This window comes from Sceloporus occidentalis, unplaced genomic scaffold (assembly GCF_023333645.1).
Source record: "Sceloporus occidentalis isolate IW3139 unplaced genomic scaffold, rSceOcc1.0.p SCAF_6, whole genome shotgun sequence".
NCBI lineage: Eukaryota > Metazoa > Chordata > Lepidosauria > Squamata > Phrynosomatidae > Sceloporus > Sceloporus occidentalis.
The window spans coordinates 82,695,874-82,714,774 of NW_028316986.1; the positions used below are offsets into that span (position 1 = coordinate 82,695,874).

The 18,901-nt window shown below is 41.7% G+C and overlaps 1 protein-coding gene across 1 annotated transcript in view; it reads right to left on the reverse strand.

The window, feature by feature from the left end:
- The window catches only part of UST (uronyl 2-sulfotransferase), a 171,114-nt gene that overhangs the window by 58,557 nt on the left and 93,656 nt on the right, over positions 1-18,901 (reverse strand). The window contains exon 5 of the mRNA XM_089530222.1: positions 5,832-5,985. Coding sequence (XP_089386348.1) covers positions 5,832-5,985 — 154 coding nt within the window. The remainder of the gene's footprint in view (positions 1-5,831; positions 5,986-18,901) is intronic.

An 18,901-nucleotide genomic window follows, 5' to 3' on the forward strand; every position in this document is an offset into this window, starting at 1 on the left:
AAAAGCTTCAATGAGAGTCTCTCTTGCCATACGCACACTGAAGGAGCTTCCAAGTTTTACCCTTGACTTATCCATGGGTCGTGGCAAAATCCTTGACTTATACATGAGGTCAACATATATATTTGAGTATATACGGTATTTCTGATAAAATCTTTATATAGTGGTGAAATAGGTGTAGTTCCCCACCCCTATCTCTTTAGATGGAGGGATTGAGGGTTCTTTGCCATTTGTCAGCTAATTTATGTCTGTCTGGGGTCCTTTTTATCACCCTCTGGTCACCTGGGTGTGAAATTTGTGAGCAAGGGTGCAATCCAGAGAGAGTTAATCTAGGGAACATTAAGGCGCATTACAAACGGCCATAAGGGACGTCCTCAGGACGTCCTAGTTTTAAAAAGGGGCGTCACTTCTTGACGCCCCCAAGCCTAATACGTCCTGACGACGTACAAGATGGCGGCGCCCCATCTACATGGGGGCTGCCATCACTATGTCACGACCGTGCTGCCTCCAAACGAGGTGGCGCGGTTGTGATGTATTGGGATCGCGATAGGGTGCCTAGGGTGCCCTTTTCGCAACCCCTGAAGGAGCTCTGTTTCGGAGCTCCTTCTGGGTTTGCGTCGCTGGGCGCAGCCTTCAGACAGCTGCGCCAGCGACGCAGAGAAGAAAGGGGCCAAGCGGCCCCTTTCTCCTCCTCCCTTCCGTTGCCGGGTGTCCTTGGGGCTTGAAGCCCCAAGGACACCCCTTTCCAGGCTGCGGGGAAGGGGCCTTTTGCTGCTTCCCCATGGCCCGGAAAGCGGCGGATTGGGGCCTCAGCGGCTGCTGCTCTGACCGCTGAGGCCCCGATACACCGGGGAAAGGGGCGGGTACAGGCTGCCACTTTTCGGCAGTCTGTAACCCGCCTAACACTCCAATTAAGTATTCCGAAGTATCTGCATACTTTTTGACTTGTGGAGCCCTTTTTAGAATCAATTTCTATGGTGGAGCCCCTAAGAGGCCTACCCTATGTCTTACTAGTTAATGATGTTTAGGAGTAGTGTTACTTTTTGTTTCTTATTCTTTAATTTCATTCAATTTTTATTTATTTCCTGGAGTGGCGGCAGAGCATCTGAGAAGTGCACGTGGAGCCCTAAGGGCTCATTGGAGCACAGGTTGGGAACCACTGTTTTAGACTATTATAGGCAAACTATACAAATATATACACTCTCTGTCTAGACACATCATTACATTATGTTGTCTGAAAGGCATCATATATTGATTATACAGTGGTCCATTCCCTTACGTGGAGGATACATTCCGGACATCTCTCCCCGTAAAGGAAATTCCATGTACACTTGAGCCCCATTAAAGCCAATGGGGCTCGTGCCTGTGATGGCGTGCATGCCATTACTCTTTCCAGAGTATGGCGTCACTTTTCCAGCGCAACTTCCAGTGTATGCTGGAAACTGCATAAGGCGCGCTGGCGTATGATGCAGGTGCACTGTATTAGAGTATATGGCAGGTAACATGTTACATTTTCATAAGGACTGAGCCATCTTTTTACCAGGCTTCTTTACAGCTAACTCATAAAAGAACATGAGCATCTTAATGTAACTTAGCCATGTATCCACTAAGGAGTACATACTCTTGTCTTAAGGAACTATGCATCTCTACACAGGCATCTGTGAACACACAGGTATCCAAGGGATTAATATCCATGGCACTGCTGTATCTAAGCAGCCATTACTAAATCTAGCAGAATGTGCAATATATCCATTTAGCATATCCTAGGTGAGAGCAGAGATTTTTTCTTACCAGCACGGTCTATCTCCCTAAGTATGTCTGGGTAGTTATAAATTAGAAACAGTGTAGCTTGGAGACTGAATTTCAGCATATCTCTGGTGAAGTTTGACAATCAGACAATCTATCTCCTCTCAACTTGTTTGATATCTTTTGTAGCCTAATCAGCTGACAGATCTTGTCCAATGAGCTAATAGACACTTACTATATCTCGTTTATATAAACATCTTTCTCTCTTCCAGTCAGGTTCTTAGATGAACCAATGGTTACAGTTACTCTTGGCTGCTTTTTGTCAGATTACATCAGCCATCTGATGGCATCAGCTATTACCCTCTAATGTGTCACCTGTTTTAAGGTTCATCAGTGGTCAAATCATAGCAAACTGATCTTGATAGTTATGTTAGGCCTGGTACAGACTGCTGGAAAATGGCAGCCTGGGGCCGATTTTAGGGCTCGGTATTGTGGAGCAACTGCATGGTCTTGAGCCCTAGTGCACAGCGGCACCGCCATCATGACTCGGCCCTGTTCACATGGGGGCCACCATGATGACGCAAACATGGTGTAGTGTCTGCACGTCACGGCGCCATGCTTGTGTCATTGATGCGCGACAGTGTGCCAATGGTGCACTGAAGGTGTCTGTCATGCGTACTGAAAGAACCTGCTTTTAGTGGGTTCTTTTTGGTGTGGAGGGAGACCGCACGGTTTGGTTGCTGTGGCGTCCCTCAGGAGGAAAAACGAGCACCTCCAGCCTGCCCTTTCGGGCAGTCTGTCAAGCCCCTTAGTGCTCTGCCTGGAACTAAGCTGTCACTATGCTCTTAGCACACACGCACACACACACACATTCTAAAACATGCAGATCTTTCTCCTTTATAGTTTCGGCCTTATATGCCATATAAATACCCTTTGAATTTTTCCAGGTCTCAAAGTTTGCAATCAAATCAGTATGTGGCCTTAAAACAGTGGCACTGCAAGTCAATTGTATGTTATGAACACAAGACTATATCCTTTTGTCAAAAAATAAAAAAAATAAAAAAAAGAAAGAAAGAAAAAAGAAAAGAAAAGAAACTGTCAAGGGGAGGGGGACCACTATGAATAAAACCCTAAAACAATTTTGAAAAACAACCCTTAACAGTGATTCCCAAACTCTGGCCTCCCAGGTGTTTTGGACTTCAGCTGTTGACTAAGATGGCTGAGACTTTTGGGAGCTGAAAAGACAAACAAACAAACAAACAAACAAACAAAAACAAAAAAACAAAAAACCAAAAACAAAAAAACCCCCGGAGGACCAGAGTTTGGGAACCAATAATTCTAACTTTCAATTATACTATCATTTGTGCATTTTAACTTAAATTATTTATGGACTGCCCCTCTTAAGCTTAAAGCAGCTTATATCAAAATAACAGACTATAAAACCAAATCAAAGCTGCATCTACACTGCGGAATTTGATCCTGCTTTAACTGCCATGGTTCATTGCTAAGGAAATCTTGAATTTGTAGTTTTTTTAAAAAAATATTTAAACAAGGCTATCATATCACTTCTTAACCTTCTCTTCTCCGGGCTGAACATACACAGCTCCCTAAGTCACTCTTTATTGGGCATGGTTTCCAGACTTTTCACCATTGCCCTTTGGTTTATTTGAGACATTCAATTTTCGCACAGCTTCCAGCCAGTAGTTTAGGCTGGTCCTGAAGATATTATATAAAAAATATGAACACTTGGTCATATCTGTTTGATAAATTTCAAATTTTATAGCCTGAGGAAGTGAACAAGCTGCTCAGAGCAGTTTGGTCTAGGCCCTCCTTGCTTGACCCTAGTCCATCAAAGTTTATTACATCTGGCAAAGAGAAGACAACCACTTAGCTACAGGAGGTGATTCGTATATCTGGCCTCCTAATGGGGTCTTTCCTGGACCTGATGATCATACTAGCTATGGGCCAGCTGTAAACCTCCTTTTGTGTAAGAAGCTTGTGAAAGTAAATCAGTCCCAAGCACTCTTGGATGGCACTAATTATCTAGATCTATTTCAATCTGGCATACATTTTGAGTTAATTGGAAGTGCCTTGGTTGCCCTGATGGATGACTATCCTAATGGATAACTGGAAGAAACAGAAGGGAAGAGATAACAAGCATGTCATAAAACTTTTTCTAATTTTATCCAGAATTTATTTTCTTTAGATAGCATATCCTCCTGCTCATTTGGTTAAATGTCCCATGATATTTAAGAGATAGCCACATAATAAAACAACGCGACATCATGATGCTAATATTCAAGAGCACCTTCTGTTGGCTCTCTCCTCAAGAAACACTATTATCATCACAGAAATGGGGTGGTGAAAGGAATTCAAAAGTCAAAAGTCAAAGATGCATCGTTCAAAGAATCTGCTTTGTGAGCTGGGTTAATAAAATGAACTCAACTGTTGTTGAAAGAAGCATTTCAATTATTCACCTCATTACAACATTTCTTGCCTGTATCAGATTTCTGTTTCAGTAATTAGAATTTATATAGCATGTCAACAATTGGGTAATACTCTTTTCTAATATGATATTCACACTTTTATGGGGATATAAAAAACCAATATTGCAAACAGCAATAAAGCACTAATGCATCATAAATGGATTTAGACAAATAATTTAGTTTTAGATTAAATAGACACAGCTCAGAAAAATAGAGACTGCTAGCCATTATATATAATTGACTAATTTACAGTATGAAATAGTAGCAATGCAGTGAAAATATCAACATTTTAAAATAGAAATGAAATGATTAAAAAGATCTCTATGCAAAATGAATAAAGTAGCAATTGGCAAACACACCCAGCCAATACTTACAGTGTTGCTGACTACAGTTGCCCCTTTTAATTTGTGGATCTGAGATCCATGACCTAGAGTATCTGCGGAGGGGTGATCTCCGCTATTTTCAATGGCGCATGAGGGTGTACCCCATTCAAGCCTATGGAGCTTGAATATGTGCAAGCCTCTGTTTTCACAGGGGATCTGGAATGGATCCCCACGAAAATGGAGGGCCAACTGTAATTAGCTATGAACCCCTCCCTGACTTTAAATGTTAGAATTAATAACATTAATTTTTGGTTGAACATTATGAGGCTGGTAAGTCTGAACACAGAAATAATACCTTTTTGTGGCTACTATGAGGCAGTGAGGACAAAGTAATGTTATTTGCATCTTCAACTTCAAGCTGTTCTCGAAACAGAATTGTTCCAAATAGCGAAGAGTAAGAGTGTAACGTTCTGCTATAACAAATTTGGAAGACACTTTGAATATTTTGGCCAGCTACAATCTTTCCTAGATGGGAATCACCAGGTCACAATTGTTAATGCACTGATAAACTCCCATAGATTATTGTAGTTTTCTCTGTATGGGGTTTCCTTTGAGGATAACACTGAAACCAGAATGAATGAACAATGTGGCATTTAGATTGCGGTCTGGAATAACTTATGAAAAACATTTTATGTGAACTGCACCAGCTACAAATGTTAAAGGTAATGATGATGGCATTCAAAGCAATCAGCAGCCTGGGATTTCTATATATGAGGGAGTATCCCTCCTTGAATATACTTGGTTGGTGAAGCATTAAGATGTGCCAAGGGAGCTCTCCTCTGTCTTTCATCACTGAGAATAAAACACATTGTGGATATGTGGAAGAGGGACTTTACCAATGTGACTGACTGGCTCCAACACTGGTCTCATTTCAGCATTTTAAACTCAGCTTTTCATATCCAAGCTTTTGTGGCTCAGTGATCATATTATGGTCACTGTGTGCTGTATTTTTTATTTTGACCTGTTTTAATCTATTTAAATAGTCTTAAAAACATTTTAAAGCTAGTTTTATTGATTCTACTTCATGCTGCAATCTTTGGGTAAAGGGCACAATACAAACAAATAAACAAAACTCCAAATAAAACAAAACACTTCCCACACACTAAGTGTCAAGTAACAGAATATGGGTATCTAATATACCTCTAAATAGGGCAAGAGTAAAACCGTGGTTTTAATAGGTTTTTCTTTATTAAGAACGTAAGATTTTAGGACAACTTACTAAATATCTCTCCTCTTGTCTCATGCTTGGGGTGCGGATCATATGGTTCTGCTCCCCTCTCCAATCTCCAAAGCGGCGAAAAAAATAATTGGATAAAAACCGGTTGATGGGATCTCTGATAATATTGATGTATACTGGTTGGTCTCCTCCAAACCTGGGAAACAGAAATGATTTTTTTAAAGAAGATTAAAAGCAGCCAATTCAGAATGTCAAAACCTAAAGTCTCATGAGATGGATGGCCTGCTTCTTTAGAAAGAAAATTACCACATGCATACACAAACAAAAAACCCTCCCCCAACTTAAAACTGCAATATTTTTTTTGAAGCCAAGTGTATAAATTGTTTTTATCCTTAAAGGTTACTAAATCTGAAGTTAAAAGTTAGGCATATTAGTGCAGAAAACACTATTTTAAAAAAGCAGGGATGTGCAAGCTGTAGAAATACCATTCTCACCTTCCCTCACTATTGGCTATCTGGCCATGCCTTCTGGAACATGCAGTCCTACAACATCTGGCAGATAACTTGTCCACTTTGTTATAAAAGCTTTACAGAGCAGTTTATCTTATGAAGAAAAGGCACAGAGTTGCAAGATTCCATTCAGTCAACACTCATACATCTAACACCCTGTTTTAAGGTCTTGTTATTATTAGTGTAACAGGAATCATAACACAATACAGACCAATACAATGACTTTTTTTAAAAAAAGTGTCCCTACTAGAGTACACCACTAAATCTATTGAATTTACCTAAGTGGTGACTTATCATTCAGCACTTTCAGACTGACAGCTAGATTTATGGCATTACAGCCAGCCCTTCTTATACATGGATTTTTTATACAGGGATTCAAATATCTACGGTTTGAAAATGTTCCAAAAAAAAAGTATAAATTTCAAATATCAAACCTTGATTTTCCAATTTTATAAGGGACACCATTTTGCTATGTTATTATATTTAATGGGACTTGAGCATCCACAGCTTTTGCTATCCACAGGGGATCTTGGAACCAAACCCTATAGTATAACAAGGGCCCACTGTATATTTAATACTTTTTCTATGAAGGGATCCTGGTGATTTTCCATCTAGACAGAATACTAAATAGATTCCAAACCACTTTTCTAAAAGATGGTACAATATCTTAAAGTTAGCATGTTTAGACCATTCACAGAGTCTGTAGTAACTACTGTACTGTTAAAATCAAAAGTGGATTTGAAATAGTAATCTCTACAAAAATGCTAATGCTTGTATTTTCCAAGTAAGCATTTTTCTTATCCTTTTGTATGTTGGAAGAGTGAACATATACTTTTAAGTAAATGAATTAATGTTGAGGGGAACAGCAAATTGTTAGCATTAAGAATTTTTAGCATTCTTTCTCTTGAAAAAAAAAGACCCATATACAACAGGATAAAATATAAGGAAGTCTGAACAAGTAGCAGAACAATATTAAAAACTCAGACTTGAAACATTCTGTACAACATGTCACATAATAATAATAAATAATATATCAGAATATTTCAAAATATATCAAAGTATCAAAGTATCTCCAAGCTCAACATAACACTCTGTTCTGTGATCTTTAGAGTTATGTGAACTAAAGTTGCACTGGACTGTCAAACAATCACCATGACTCAAAAGAACATAACTAATCCTCAAAACCAACTAGCTACCAGTTTTCCATATATACAAAAGATTGCACATGTTCAAAAAGATATAAGGGTGGAGGCAATGCACAACTAGTCATCAATACAAATGTAAAAGGAGTGTTTAAGCAGAAGCTCAGTGGCATCAATAGGTTAACTGTTTCAAATTAAAATTAAAAGATTCCAAAGTACATGTGCCAAAAAAGTGACATGCCCACATATCCAATTAACACTTTTTTTGTCATGGGTGAATTCATTTATTAATTAAAATATGTATATCTTGCCATATATCAAAAAGATTTGTGTGGTTTACAAATAACATGAAAATAAGTTAGTTTAAAACACTAAAAATAAAACATAGTAATGAGTTAAAGACAGATTTAAAAGATTTAAAAGTTTTAAAATTATGCACATCAGTATTTGGAATGAATTAATAAACCATGAAGGTCTAAATGAAATGAGAGTTGGACTCAGTTGAGCCTTCATGGGCCTCCTCTTGAATCTCGATTGACTCCAACTCTCACTGGAATTGCATTACACAATTAGAGTGCCACTGCTGAGAGGGTCCACTCCTGTCACCTAACATAATGTGTTGACCTGACTGGTGGGCCTCCCCAGCAGACTTCAATTTTCATGCGGGAACATATGGAGAGGAGGAGTCCCTCAAGTATTGAAGTCCCAAGTGATTTAGAACTTTAGTCATCACAAGCACCTTGAATTCTGACCAGAAGTGTATTGGAAGACAGTTGAATTATTTTAACACAGGCATTATATGCTGTCAATATGGTATGCTAGGGCGTTTCTATACAAGCCATATGGAGCCTTATGCTCTGGACTGACCCTGGATTCACCACGATGGTGACCACACACCCCAGTCTGAATCCAGTGTAATACTGCATGGGTGTACACATGAACCACCCAGGCTGATTCCTCATTGGCCCCACTGGCCCATCCTCATTGGTACTGCTGCTAATGCTATAGCCTCACCAACCAAGCAACTCCATGCAATAGCCTGGCCCTAACCATCACTTCTGCTGAGATGGTTCTATCTCCTCCTCATTGATCACATGGGCAGACATGACAGTGAACCAGGCAGGCATTTTATGGGATTCCTGTCTGTGAGGAAGCAGTGGCAGATCCAAAAACAGGTCATCCCCTTTCCCTGCACTGCTTAGCATGGAGAAGGGGCATGGCATGGCTCTTGGCATGTGGACAACTGGATCAAGCTGAATTGGACCCAATACAACTGGCCACAAGAACAACAAACCCAAGATCAGGGTGAGAATCCTCAGAATTTACCCCGACTTTGCTTAGTTCAGGGCAAAGTTAGGATAAGCATCAAAAATAGCACACTCTCCCCAGAAGTAACTGTATGTTGTGAGGACTACCAGCACCAGCTTTCAGGTGAGTATGGTGTTTTTCACCAGTGTAGACAAGCCCTTTGTCAGTAGGTGACCTGTTGTATTTTATATTAGCTGCAGCTACTGAGTCTTCTTCTAGGGCAGCCCCATGTAGCGTGTATTACAATATTTTAATCAGGAGAGTACCAGTGCATGGACTAGTGCGACCAGGTTATCTCCATCTATGAAAGGCTGTAGCAGGCGTACCAGTTGTAACTGATATAAAGCACTCTTGACACAGAGACCACTTGGGTCTTCAATGACAAGGATGGGTCTAAGACTACTCCCAAACTATGGATCTGCTCCTTCAGGGAAAGTGGAGCCCCATTCAGGACCGTCTGTCTATGCAATTCTGGGGCTTGGATCTTAAATTCACCAATTCACAGAGCCTCCATCTTAACAGGAATAAACTTTAGTTTATTCGGCTTCAGTTTATTGGCCCTCCTCCATCCCATTACAGCATCCAGGCACTGGTCCAGGACCTATGCGCCCCCAGCTAACTGCAATGACAAGGAAAAACAGAGCTGAGTGTTTGAGTGTCATCAGCATGCTGATGGCACCCCACCTGCCTTCAAGCTTTCAAAAAAGTGGACTATCTGATTGACTGAATATTTTCCTAAATACATAAAAATGTAATAAGAAAAGAGGGCTGGAAAGGCCAGCACATTAATACATACATAGGATTCATTTCAATATAACTGACATCAATAGAATCTGTCTCTAGTCTAGGCTTTAGAGCCAATTAATTAATGAGATTAATTTTGTATGTAATGCTATCTACAGCTGGATTTCCCTCCTGTACTGAAAGGGATTTATTACCAAGTAAACATACATATGACAGGATACCCAACATAAGGTTTGGAAATGAACCTTTTACATGAACCTAAGACAGCACAAATGTTTCGCTCAGTATCTTCAAGAAAAAGTGCCACATTAATGAAATACAATTAATGGAATATAAACATCACAAAAGATTTTGTTACATGTCAAAGTCTGCAATTGAAAATGTCACATTACTGTATAATTAGAGTGCTATGGACCTCTTCTAAACTTTAGCCTTTTGGCATTTGCACTGATTTGTCTTTTTTCCAATAGGAGAGTTTGAAATATTATAAGTTGTGTTATTATGATTATGTGAACTGTTCAGAACTAGAATAAAAATTTCCATGCAAAACAGCAGTTGCCTAAATCTTCCAACTGACAGCATTCCAAAAAATTAAGATCAGCAAAGCAGAATTGTTATTTTAAACCACAGGATGGGACCTGGGATTAAACTCTTAAATACCTTGTGCATATCTTCCAGTTCCCTTTTCCATAGCCATCAAAATACTAACTTTCTTTAAAAAAAAAAAAAGGTTTTTATCCTTCCGGACCATTGAAATGCTTTTCTGTGTTTGACTAGAAAAGTTACCTGGTTTACTTATCTATGGTAACCAAGTGATCCACTCTTGTTCTATGTACAGAAATTGTAATGAATCCATACTCCAAGGTTATGACTGCACTCCATCCAAAGACTGATATCATATGGATAACCTTGGATTCTTCATTGTCCTATACAGAGTATTAAACTCAAACTTCCCTGAAAGCCTACAAGGCCATTGCCCCACAGCCATCTCTAGTAAACTTTTGTATGTACAGGGAAATGTTCCACATCATTTCCTTCCATCTATCTTTTGACCTCATGGAAACTGCCTAGAGCTAAATCCATTGTATTATCCCAGTTTATCCTCAGCATGTTCCTACAAGGAAGGGCAGACAGAAAGTACGACTTGCTAAAGAATGCTCAGTTGTCACTGTGTATCTCGTCCAATACTTTCACAATACTTATAAATTACTCCTGATGGTGCAATTCCACCTCTGTGTCCAAAACATAAATAAGCCCATTATGTAATGGCACAAACATTCCATTCATAGGTAACTAACAGGATGGCAGCCAATATGTTACTTCCAAGCTTTGATTAATATAAAGGAGCAGGTGCTGGGTTCATCCAACCCAGTATATGGGATGAGGAAAGCTACTGTGAAGCACTGGGGAAAATCCATTCAGTGGACAGGGTGAATCCAGAGAAGAGGGAAAACATATGTCAATTATACCCATCAATCTCTTCTATATTAAGTCCTTCTCCCCCCCTCCCCCCATAGAAAGACTTCAACCACATAGCTCTTAAGCCAATTATATGCCTGCTTTTCATCAATGCAGTGGTTCCCAATCTTTGGTCTTCCAATTATTTTGGACCAGATCTTAGAATCTCTAACCACTGAGTGTCCTGGGACAAAAACAGGCTCTTGAACCCTGGTGCCAGCATTTGGAACATTGGGAACTTGCTGAGACTCTAACGCCCTGATATCTATTTCATCACCATTTTAATTTCCCCACAGTGTCCCTCAAAAACACTATATTGAGGACAGTATGGAACATTCAACTTGTAGCTTGCAACTGTTAGTACCAGAATGTAGGAAGGGGTCCATCAAAAGGTATTCACAATGTCTCCTTCCATTTGGAGCTGGTCTTAAAGACAGGAGTTTTTGCTTTTCCAAAGCTGGCTGCCCTATGATCTTTAGCAAGAAAATACATACCACCTCATAATCACACTCTAGGATCTTCTGAAGACTGGAAACAGTCTCTTTAAAAGAAGGTTTGACATTAGTTCAATATTGCCCAGGTTTGACAAATCATCCTTGGAAACCAAAACTTGTGTGCAACCCAAGAATTCCTATTTATTTGAGTAGAGGCACTGTTGAAATTTAGCCGCAAGATACAAATTACACCACCACTTAAATGGGCAAAGAGTAAAGCACCAATGGTTTGTTTGAATTTTCTGCAAAATATTACTCTAACTTGCTAAATGAAGTGGTTCTTTTCTTCTAGTGAAGTCAAATATTGGTGGGAAGCTCAGGTGCTACTATCCAGTGCTTGAACATTCTGTACACAAAGTGAGGAACCAAAGTTATGCATAAACAAGTTTCCTTAGCTTTTGCAGTTAACCAGTTTTCAAAGAATAAAACAAAATCTCTAATATTTCTCTTGGATTGTTTCAGAAAGATTTAACTATCTTACCCATCTTAGCTATCTAGTAAAAAAAACATAGCCTACCATATATACTCATGTATAAGTCGGCCTCATGTATAAGTCGAGGGCAGTTTTTGAGGCCAAAATCATGGATTTTGATATGACCCGTGGATAAGTCGAGGGCATGTTACAAAAGATCTAAAGGGGGAAACAAAGCACCACTTCCCTCTCTACATCTCCCTCTTTGAACCTCTCTCAAGGGTCACAGTAACAGCATGGGGAAAGAAGTCTGGGTGCATACATACACACACACCTCTTTGCATCAGCATTTCCAGACTCAAGGCTTGCAGGGGAAAAAAGAGGACACTTGCCTTTAACCCCAGCATTTCCAGACTCGTGGCTTGCGGGGGAAAAAGGAGGACACTTGCCTTTAACCCCAGCATTTCCAGACACAAGGCTTGCGGGGGGGGGGGGGGGGAGGAGGACACTTGCCTTTAACCCCAGCATTTCCAGACTCAAGGCTTGCAGGGGGGAAAGGAGGACACTTGCCTTTAACTCCAGTATTTCCAGACTCAAGGCTTGCGGGGGAAAAAGGAGGACACTTGCCTTTAACCCCAGCATTTCCAGACTCAAGGCTTGCAGGGAAAAAAGGAGTACACTTGCCTTTAATCCCAGAATTTCCAGACTCAAGGCCTGCGGGGGGAAAAAGGAGGACACTTGCCTTTAACCTCAGCATTTCCAGACTCAAGGCTTGCGGGGGGGGGGGGGGGGAAGGAGGACACTTGCCTTTAACCCCAGCATTTCCAGACCCATGGCTTGCAAAATGGGGTCCAAGCCTAGACATGCTCCCTCTCTCTGCATCCCTCTCCCTTCCCTCAGTAGCCGCTTGTTAGCTTCAGCTGCGAGGGAAGGCTGAAGGATCTCACACACACACACACACACACACACTCGTTGAGAGAGGAGAGGCTGCCAGCACCAGGACTCAAATGGGGAGCTGTTTACTTGGCTACAGAGGAAGGTGGGCATTTTTTAAATTAACTTTATCAGCAGTAATAACCTATTGACCCTTCCATAAGTCGATCCCTGATTTTGGAGTCCATTTTGGGGCATAAATTTCTCGACTTATAGTCGAGTATATACGGTAATCCAGACATCATGGGAAGACAAAGGGGCTCTCCAGACCACCCAAAGGGACAGGATGGAGGCGCCCATTTCCCTCCAGAGAGATGCTGCAGCAGCCAAACTGCGTGTCATCCCTCTGGACCAAAAAGAACCTGGAAAAACTGGGTTCTTTTTGTGGCGCATGGACGATGTCATCAGTGCAGAGGTGTGGACATGGCGCTGCGCTTGTGTTGTGCACGTGCGCCACATATGGATGGTACCACGTAAAGATGGTGCTGTCCATACGTGTTAGGATTCAGGAGCGTGTGGTTGCTGCGTGCTCCTGAACCCTAATTTTGGCCTGAGGACGGTGCTTCCCGCCCATCTGTTTTGGGCCAAAGTTTCCTATTACATGTACAAGCATGTATGTTCCCTCCAACGTCTTGCATGCTACTGAAGCAGACTGAGATCATTTACTTTCAGTTTCAGTTCAGCCACAGTTTGTTGTGACATCTGAATTTGGGGAACTGTTGCTTGTACCCTTTAGTGAGAATAGCGATCATGTATTTACAACTAAGCATACTTTTTTAAAAGCCACAGTTTCCATAGTTTAGCTGTCACAGGGAAATGTGGTTAGTTTAAAATTGGAAGCAGATGCCTTTTGTCTCCTCAGACAAAAAACAAGAAAAGGAGAGGCTCATGGAAGTCTGAAGCTGATGGAAAACAATGGTTTCCCCTTCATCTCATAGAGGTTCATTCCCAGCCTCTATATGTTGAAAAGTTTTGCTCAGGATTTTCCATGCCTAAGCTTTTCCATAAAAATGGGAAACTTAGGCCATCCGTATTTGGACTGCAAAGAGAACTATAGTCTTGCAGCTATTAATAATGATAGTCTTGGAACTATTATAATAAGTAGTACTGACTTCATGGGTCAAGCCAAAGTGACATTTAGTATAAATTTTACTGTTGTTTAAATAATTTTATTTTTTTTAAGAAGCGAATTTAACCAAAGTAAACATGTAAAAATAAGCCTGAGATTTACAGTGTTAGCAGTTTAGGAAATAATTGCACAAAACTAAAATTTTATTTTTGTGAAAAAAACACTTCTTTCAACCCAACCCAGTGGATCTGAACTGGTGGCAGCATACTGAAGATACAGCGCAAAGGATTGGCATTCTTCATTCCAGTAGATTATTATTGTGCTCAGAAAAACAGCTTAACAATTTTTTTTGGCAGAGATTGATAGCTGATTAAAAATAGGGCAGTTTGGTAAATGGTAATTTGTTTCTTAACAGTACTAAGAACACCCAGAGATTTTTACTAGGTTGGTGGCAAAGTGATTTTCAGTAGAAATGCATCTCAGGGACTGAATCAGAAAAGCTTCACAAGTGCCAATCTGGTTGTGATTTTGTAGACAGGCAAAGGCCTGTGTTATTTCTACCCAATTTTTTTAAAGACCTAAATCCAATTGTTAGCCTCCACTAGAGTAGAATGATTGACTCTATGGTGATAAGTGATGCCTGTAAAGTTCCCATTGATTCAGTACACCTACTCTAATTGGGTCCAGCAACTGGATTTAGTTCCTTGTTAAATACCTTAAAGGCAACAGATCCTATCAGATCTTAGACACTTAGAACAGTCAACATTGGTTAGTACTTGGATGGGAAGCCAGAAATGAATATCAGGTATTGTAGGTGCTGTAGTTCAAAGAAAAGAACTGGCAAAACCACCCTTGAATATTCCTTTCCTTAAAAAACCCACTGAAGTTCATGGAGTTGCCATAAGTTGAAGGGCGAGTTAAAGGCAAACACACACACATAGGTTTATTTCTACAGATGATTTTATGACATCTGTCTTGAAACCTGTTTCATAGCCCACCACTTACAACTGTACTTGGGCTGCTATAAATGTTATATTTATAGCAGCAGAGCTGTTTCGGGTAGTAAGGGAACTGACGCAGGTACCCCATGCGCAGAACCCTTTACTTAACCCAACAATGGCCTGCTGTGATGCGTTGAACAACTTCTTTGCAGATAAAATTTCTCAGATAAGAGCCAACTTAAATGCCAGTACTGTAACAGAAACAACGGACAAGGTGTCCAGCGATTCCGTTAATGAGATTGCTTCAATCAGTGAGTACCGATGACGTGGACAAGCTCCTTGGTAGAGTGAGGAAAACAACTTGCCTTCTTGACCCTTGCCCATCATGGCTGGCCGTCCGGGGGGCGATGCATTGAGACAGTTCCTTACGAACATCATCAGTGCATCCTTCAGGGAAGGTTATATTCCATCTTGCTTAAAGGAAGCGGCTGTTAGGCTGAATCTGAAAAAACCTTCCCTGGACCCCCTGGATATGAACAACTATAGGCCAGTCTCTTTGCTACCAGTACACTGATGACACCCAAATTTATTTTTCCATGTCTCGTTCGTTGGCCTCAAATTCTGATGGCATCTCCTCTCTCAATGAATGTCTTTGGGCAGTAATGGGCTGGATGAGGAAAAACAGATTGAGGCTGAATCCAGACAAAACGGAAGTGCTCACGGTAGCGGCCCCGAAACCAAGAATTGGGTTGCAACCTCCGGTCCTGGACGGGGTCACACTGTCCATCAAGGACTGCGTTCGCAGTCTGGGGGTGCTCCTTGACTCGTCGCTCCTGATGTCGAACCAGGTAAATGCCACAGTCAGGAGCGCCTGTTATCAGCTTCGGCTGATACACCAGCTGCGCCCTTTTCTGGAAGTAAAGGATCTTGAGTCTGTTGTGCACACGCTGGTAATCTCACGTCTATAGACTTCTGTAATGCGCTCTACATGGGGCTACCCTTGTGCTTGGTCCGGAAACTGCAACTAGTACAGCATATGGCAGCCAGAGTAATTTCTGGAAGTCACTCCAAGATAATAATAATAATAATAATAATAATAATAATAATAATAATAATAATTATTCCACTTAAACACTGAAGCATTAACAATTATACTAACCTCAACCTTCCCTCAGGAAGCAGAAGGAAGACATTTCTCCTGCTTCTTCCCCCCAGTTTGTGGTTGGGGCAGACTGAATGGCAACATACAGGCCCAGCCAGCCGGCCAGCCAGCCAGCCTTGGCTTCTGTCAAATAGATGCTCCACATCAGGGAGGAGGCAGGCTGAGCTTAGCTGTGGCAGAGCAGCCAAATGACAGGAGCCAAGGCAAAGGCTGGCTGGCTGGCTGGGCTTGGATGTTGCTGTTTAATCTCAGGATGGAGTGGATTGAACACTGTTCCTCAGAAGTGGTGGTGGGGTGGAGACTGCCATGGTCGCTTTAACTGATGACCTTCATCTAGCCATCAATAGAGGGAGCGTGACCCTGTTGGTGCTGCTAGACCTCCCAGCAGCATTCGATACAGTAGACCATGATATCCTTCTGGAACACCTGAGAGAGTTAGGAATTGGAGGCACTGCGTTGCAGTGGTTCCGCTCCTTCCTCTTGGGCAGGTTCCAGAGGGTGATGCTTGGGGACAGTTGCTCTTCAAAAACAGAGCTTAATTGAGGTGTCCCTCAAGGCGCCATCCTGTCCCCGATGCTATTTAACATCTATATGAAGCCGCTGGGAGAAATCATCCGTGGATATGGCACTGGGTGTCATCAGTATGCTGATGACACCCAAAAATATTTCTCCATGTCCCGGTCATCAGTGACAACGACAGATGGCATCTCTCCCCTCAACCAGTGTCTTTGGGCAGTAATGGATTGGATGAGGGAAAACAAGCTCAAGTTGAATCCAGACAAAACGGAGGTACTTAGGTAGGGGCCCCCAAACCAGGTATTGGGCTGCAACCTCCAGTCCTAGAGGGGCTCACGCTCTTCTCGAAAGACTATGTTCGCAGTCTGGGGGTGCTTCTTGACCCGTCACTTCAGATGAGGAATCAGGTGAATGCGACGGTCAAGAGTGCCTGTTATCAGCTTTGGCTGATACGCTAGCTGCGCTCTTTCCTAGAACAGGGTGACCTTGAAACTGTAGTACATGCACTGGTAACCTCAAGACTTGATTTTTGCAATGTGCTCTACATGGGGCTACCCTTGTGCCTAGTCCGGAAACTCCAGCTGGTACAGAATATGGCAGCCAGGTTAGTCACAGGAACAGTAAAGAGTGACCATATAACACCAATATTGAAGTCACTCCACTGGCTGCCTATCAGTTTCCGGGCACAGTACAAGGTGTTGGTTATCACCTTTAAAGCCCTACATGGCTTGGGCCCAAACTATCTAAGGGATCACCTGCTTCCATACAATCCGCCCCGTACACTCAGGTCCTCTGGGAGGAATTTATTACAACCCTTAAAGACCAACCAATCCAAAAAACCTCCCAGAGGACATTTTCTGCAGCTACTCCCAATTTATGGAATGGCCTGCTGGACAAGATCTGTCAAATTACCAATCTAGAGAGCTTTTAAAAAGCCATTAAGACAGATCTCTTCTGGCAGGCCTTCCTGGAATAAAATACTCGGCCACGAATAAGACTTCCCATCTAGTGAACTCTGCCCATGATGATTATTTTTTGGATTAGTTGGTTTTTAATATGTAGTTTTTAATCTTATACTGTTTAATCTTGTTTTAAGGGGGGTACTATGTATATATGGTTGTATTTTAACTTGTTGTACACTCCTTTGATTGCTTGGCAAAAAGCGGGATAGAAATAAAAAAAATATTTTAAAAATTAATTATATCACAAAGCACCGTCCAAAAAGGTACTTGCGCAAATGGAAATCTTGCAGCCCCTTCCAGCTCTAAGATTCTGTGATTCTATGATTCTATCATATCCATCAGAATGTTTTAATGGGATCTGAAATGAACTGGAAAGTAGAAAAGAGACAGAGGTGGCCTTGGTGTGAGGCAGAATCATTATGGTACCAAGGCAGGAAAAGGAGATATGGGGCTACTGGTAGGAAAGGAGTCAGAGAGGGGTGAAGAGGATGCTGGTTGGACAGGTGATGGTGGAGAATTGAGTCATGTGTAAATGTCCCAGTTAACTCTGAATAAGTCAGTGTTAGCTGTCATTAGTGCTGAAAAGCACCAGACTCTTTTGGTTGGTTGGTTGGTTGGTTGGTTGGTTGCTTGTCCACCTGCTATTTCTTTCCCTCTTTCCTTCACTTGTCCCACCACGGTCTTCTCCACTCCTGATGAAGGCAAAAAGGGGGAGGGGGTTTGATATGCTTCTGATAGGACAGTGTACTGCTTTTGGTTGGAAGGGAGCGGAGGGAGAAAGATGGGGGGGGGGGGGGGGGCAAAGCCTGGCTGGCTGTCAGCTCTGCTGTCACTAAGCTACTCAGCCCACCTTCTCCTTGCAGTGGAGTGCCCATGACAGACAACACACAGGCCCAGCCAACCAACCTACCTTTGCCTTGGCTCCTGTCATATGGCTGTTCCACTGAGTGAGGAGGTAGGCTGAGCAGCCTTTAAACCTTTGTGGAATGTATGTGAGGGGTCTGTGTACCACAGGTTAAAAAACATTGCCCTTGAGCATGTAATCTGTCAAGGTAACCAAGGCTGTATTTGTTCCAACCAACAGAGTGAAATCTGACTGAAATGAATTTAGATTATCTGTTTCACCCAAATTTGAAGTTGCCTAGCCATCACTAACATATCCATTTTTCCTGCCTGGCAATTCATACAGTATTGGGAAACTGTTGTCTAGTTGCTCTTTTAAATTCCCCCAAAATCCACTCTCCAGGACACTGAAGAATATGGAAAATGGCGGACCCCATCCACCCAGAACAGCTTGTAGCATGTTTGCTAGATAAGCCTGTCATGGCTTTTCAACACGCAGCAGAGTCCATATCTGGCCCAAGGCTCCTGCAAACCTAGAGCCAGCTCTGCTTGCCTCTCACTTTTCTAAGGCCATTTGGGGATGATCTTATCTGACAGCAAAAGAGAGGAAATAATAATA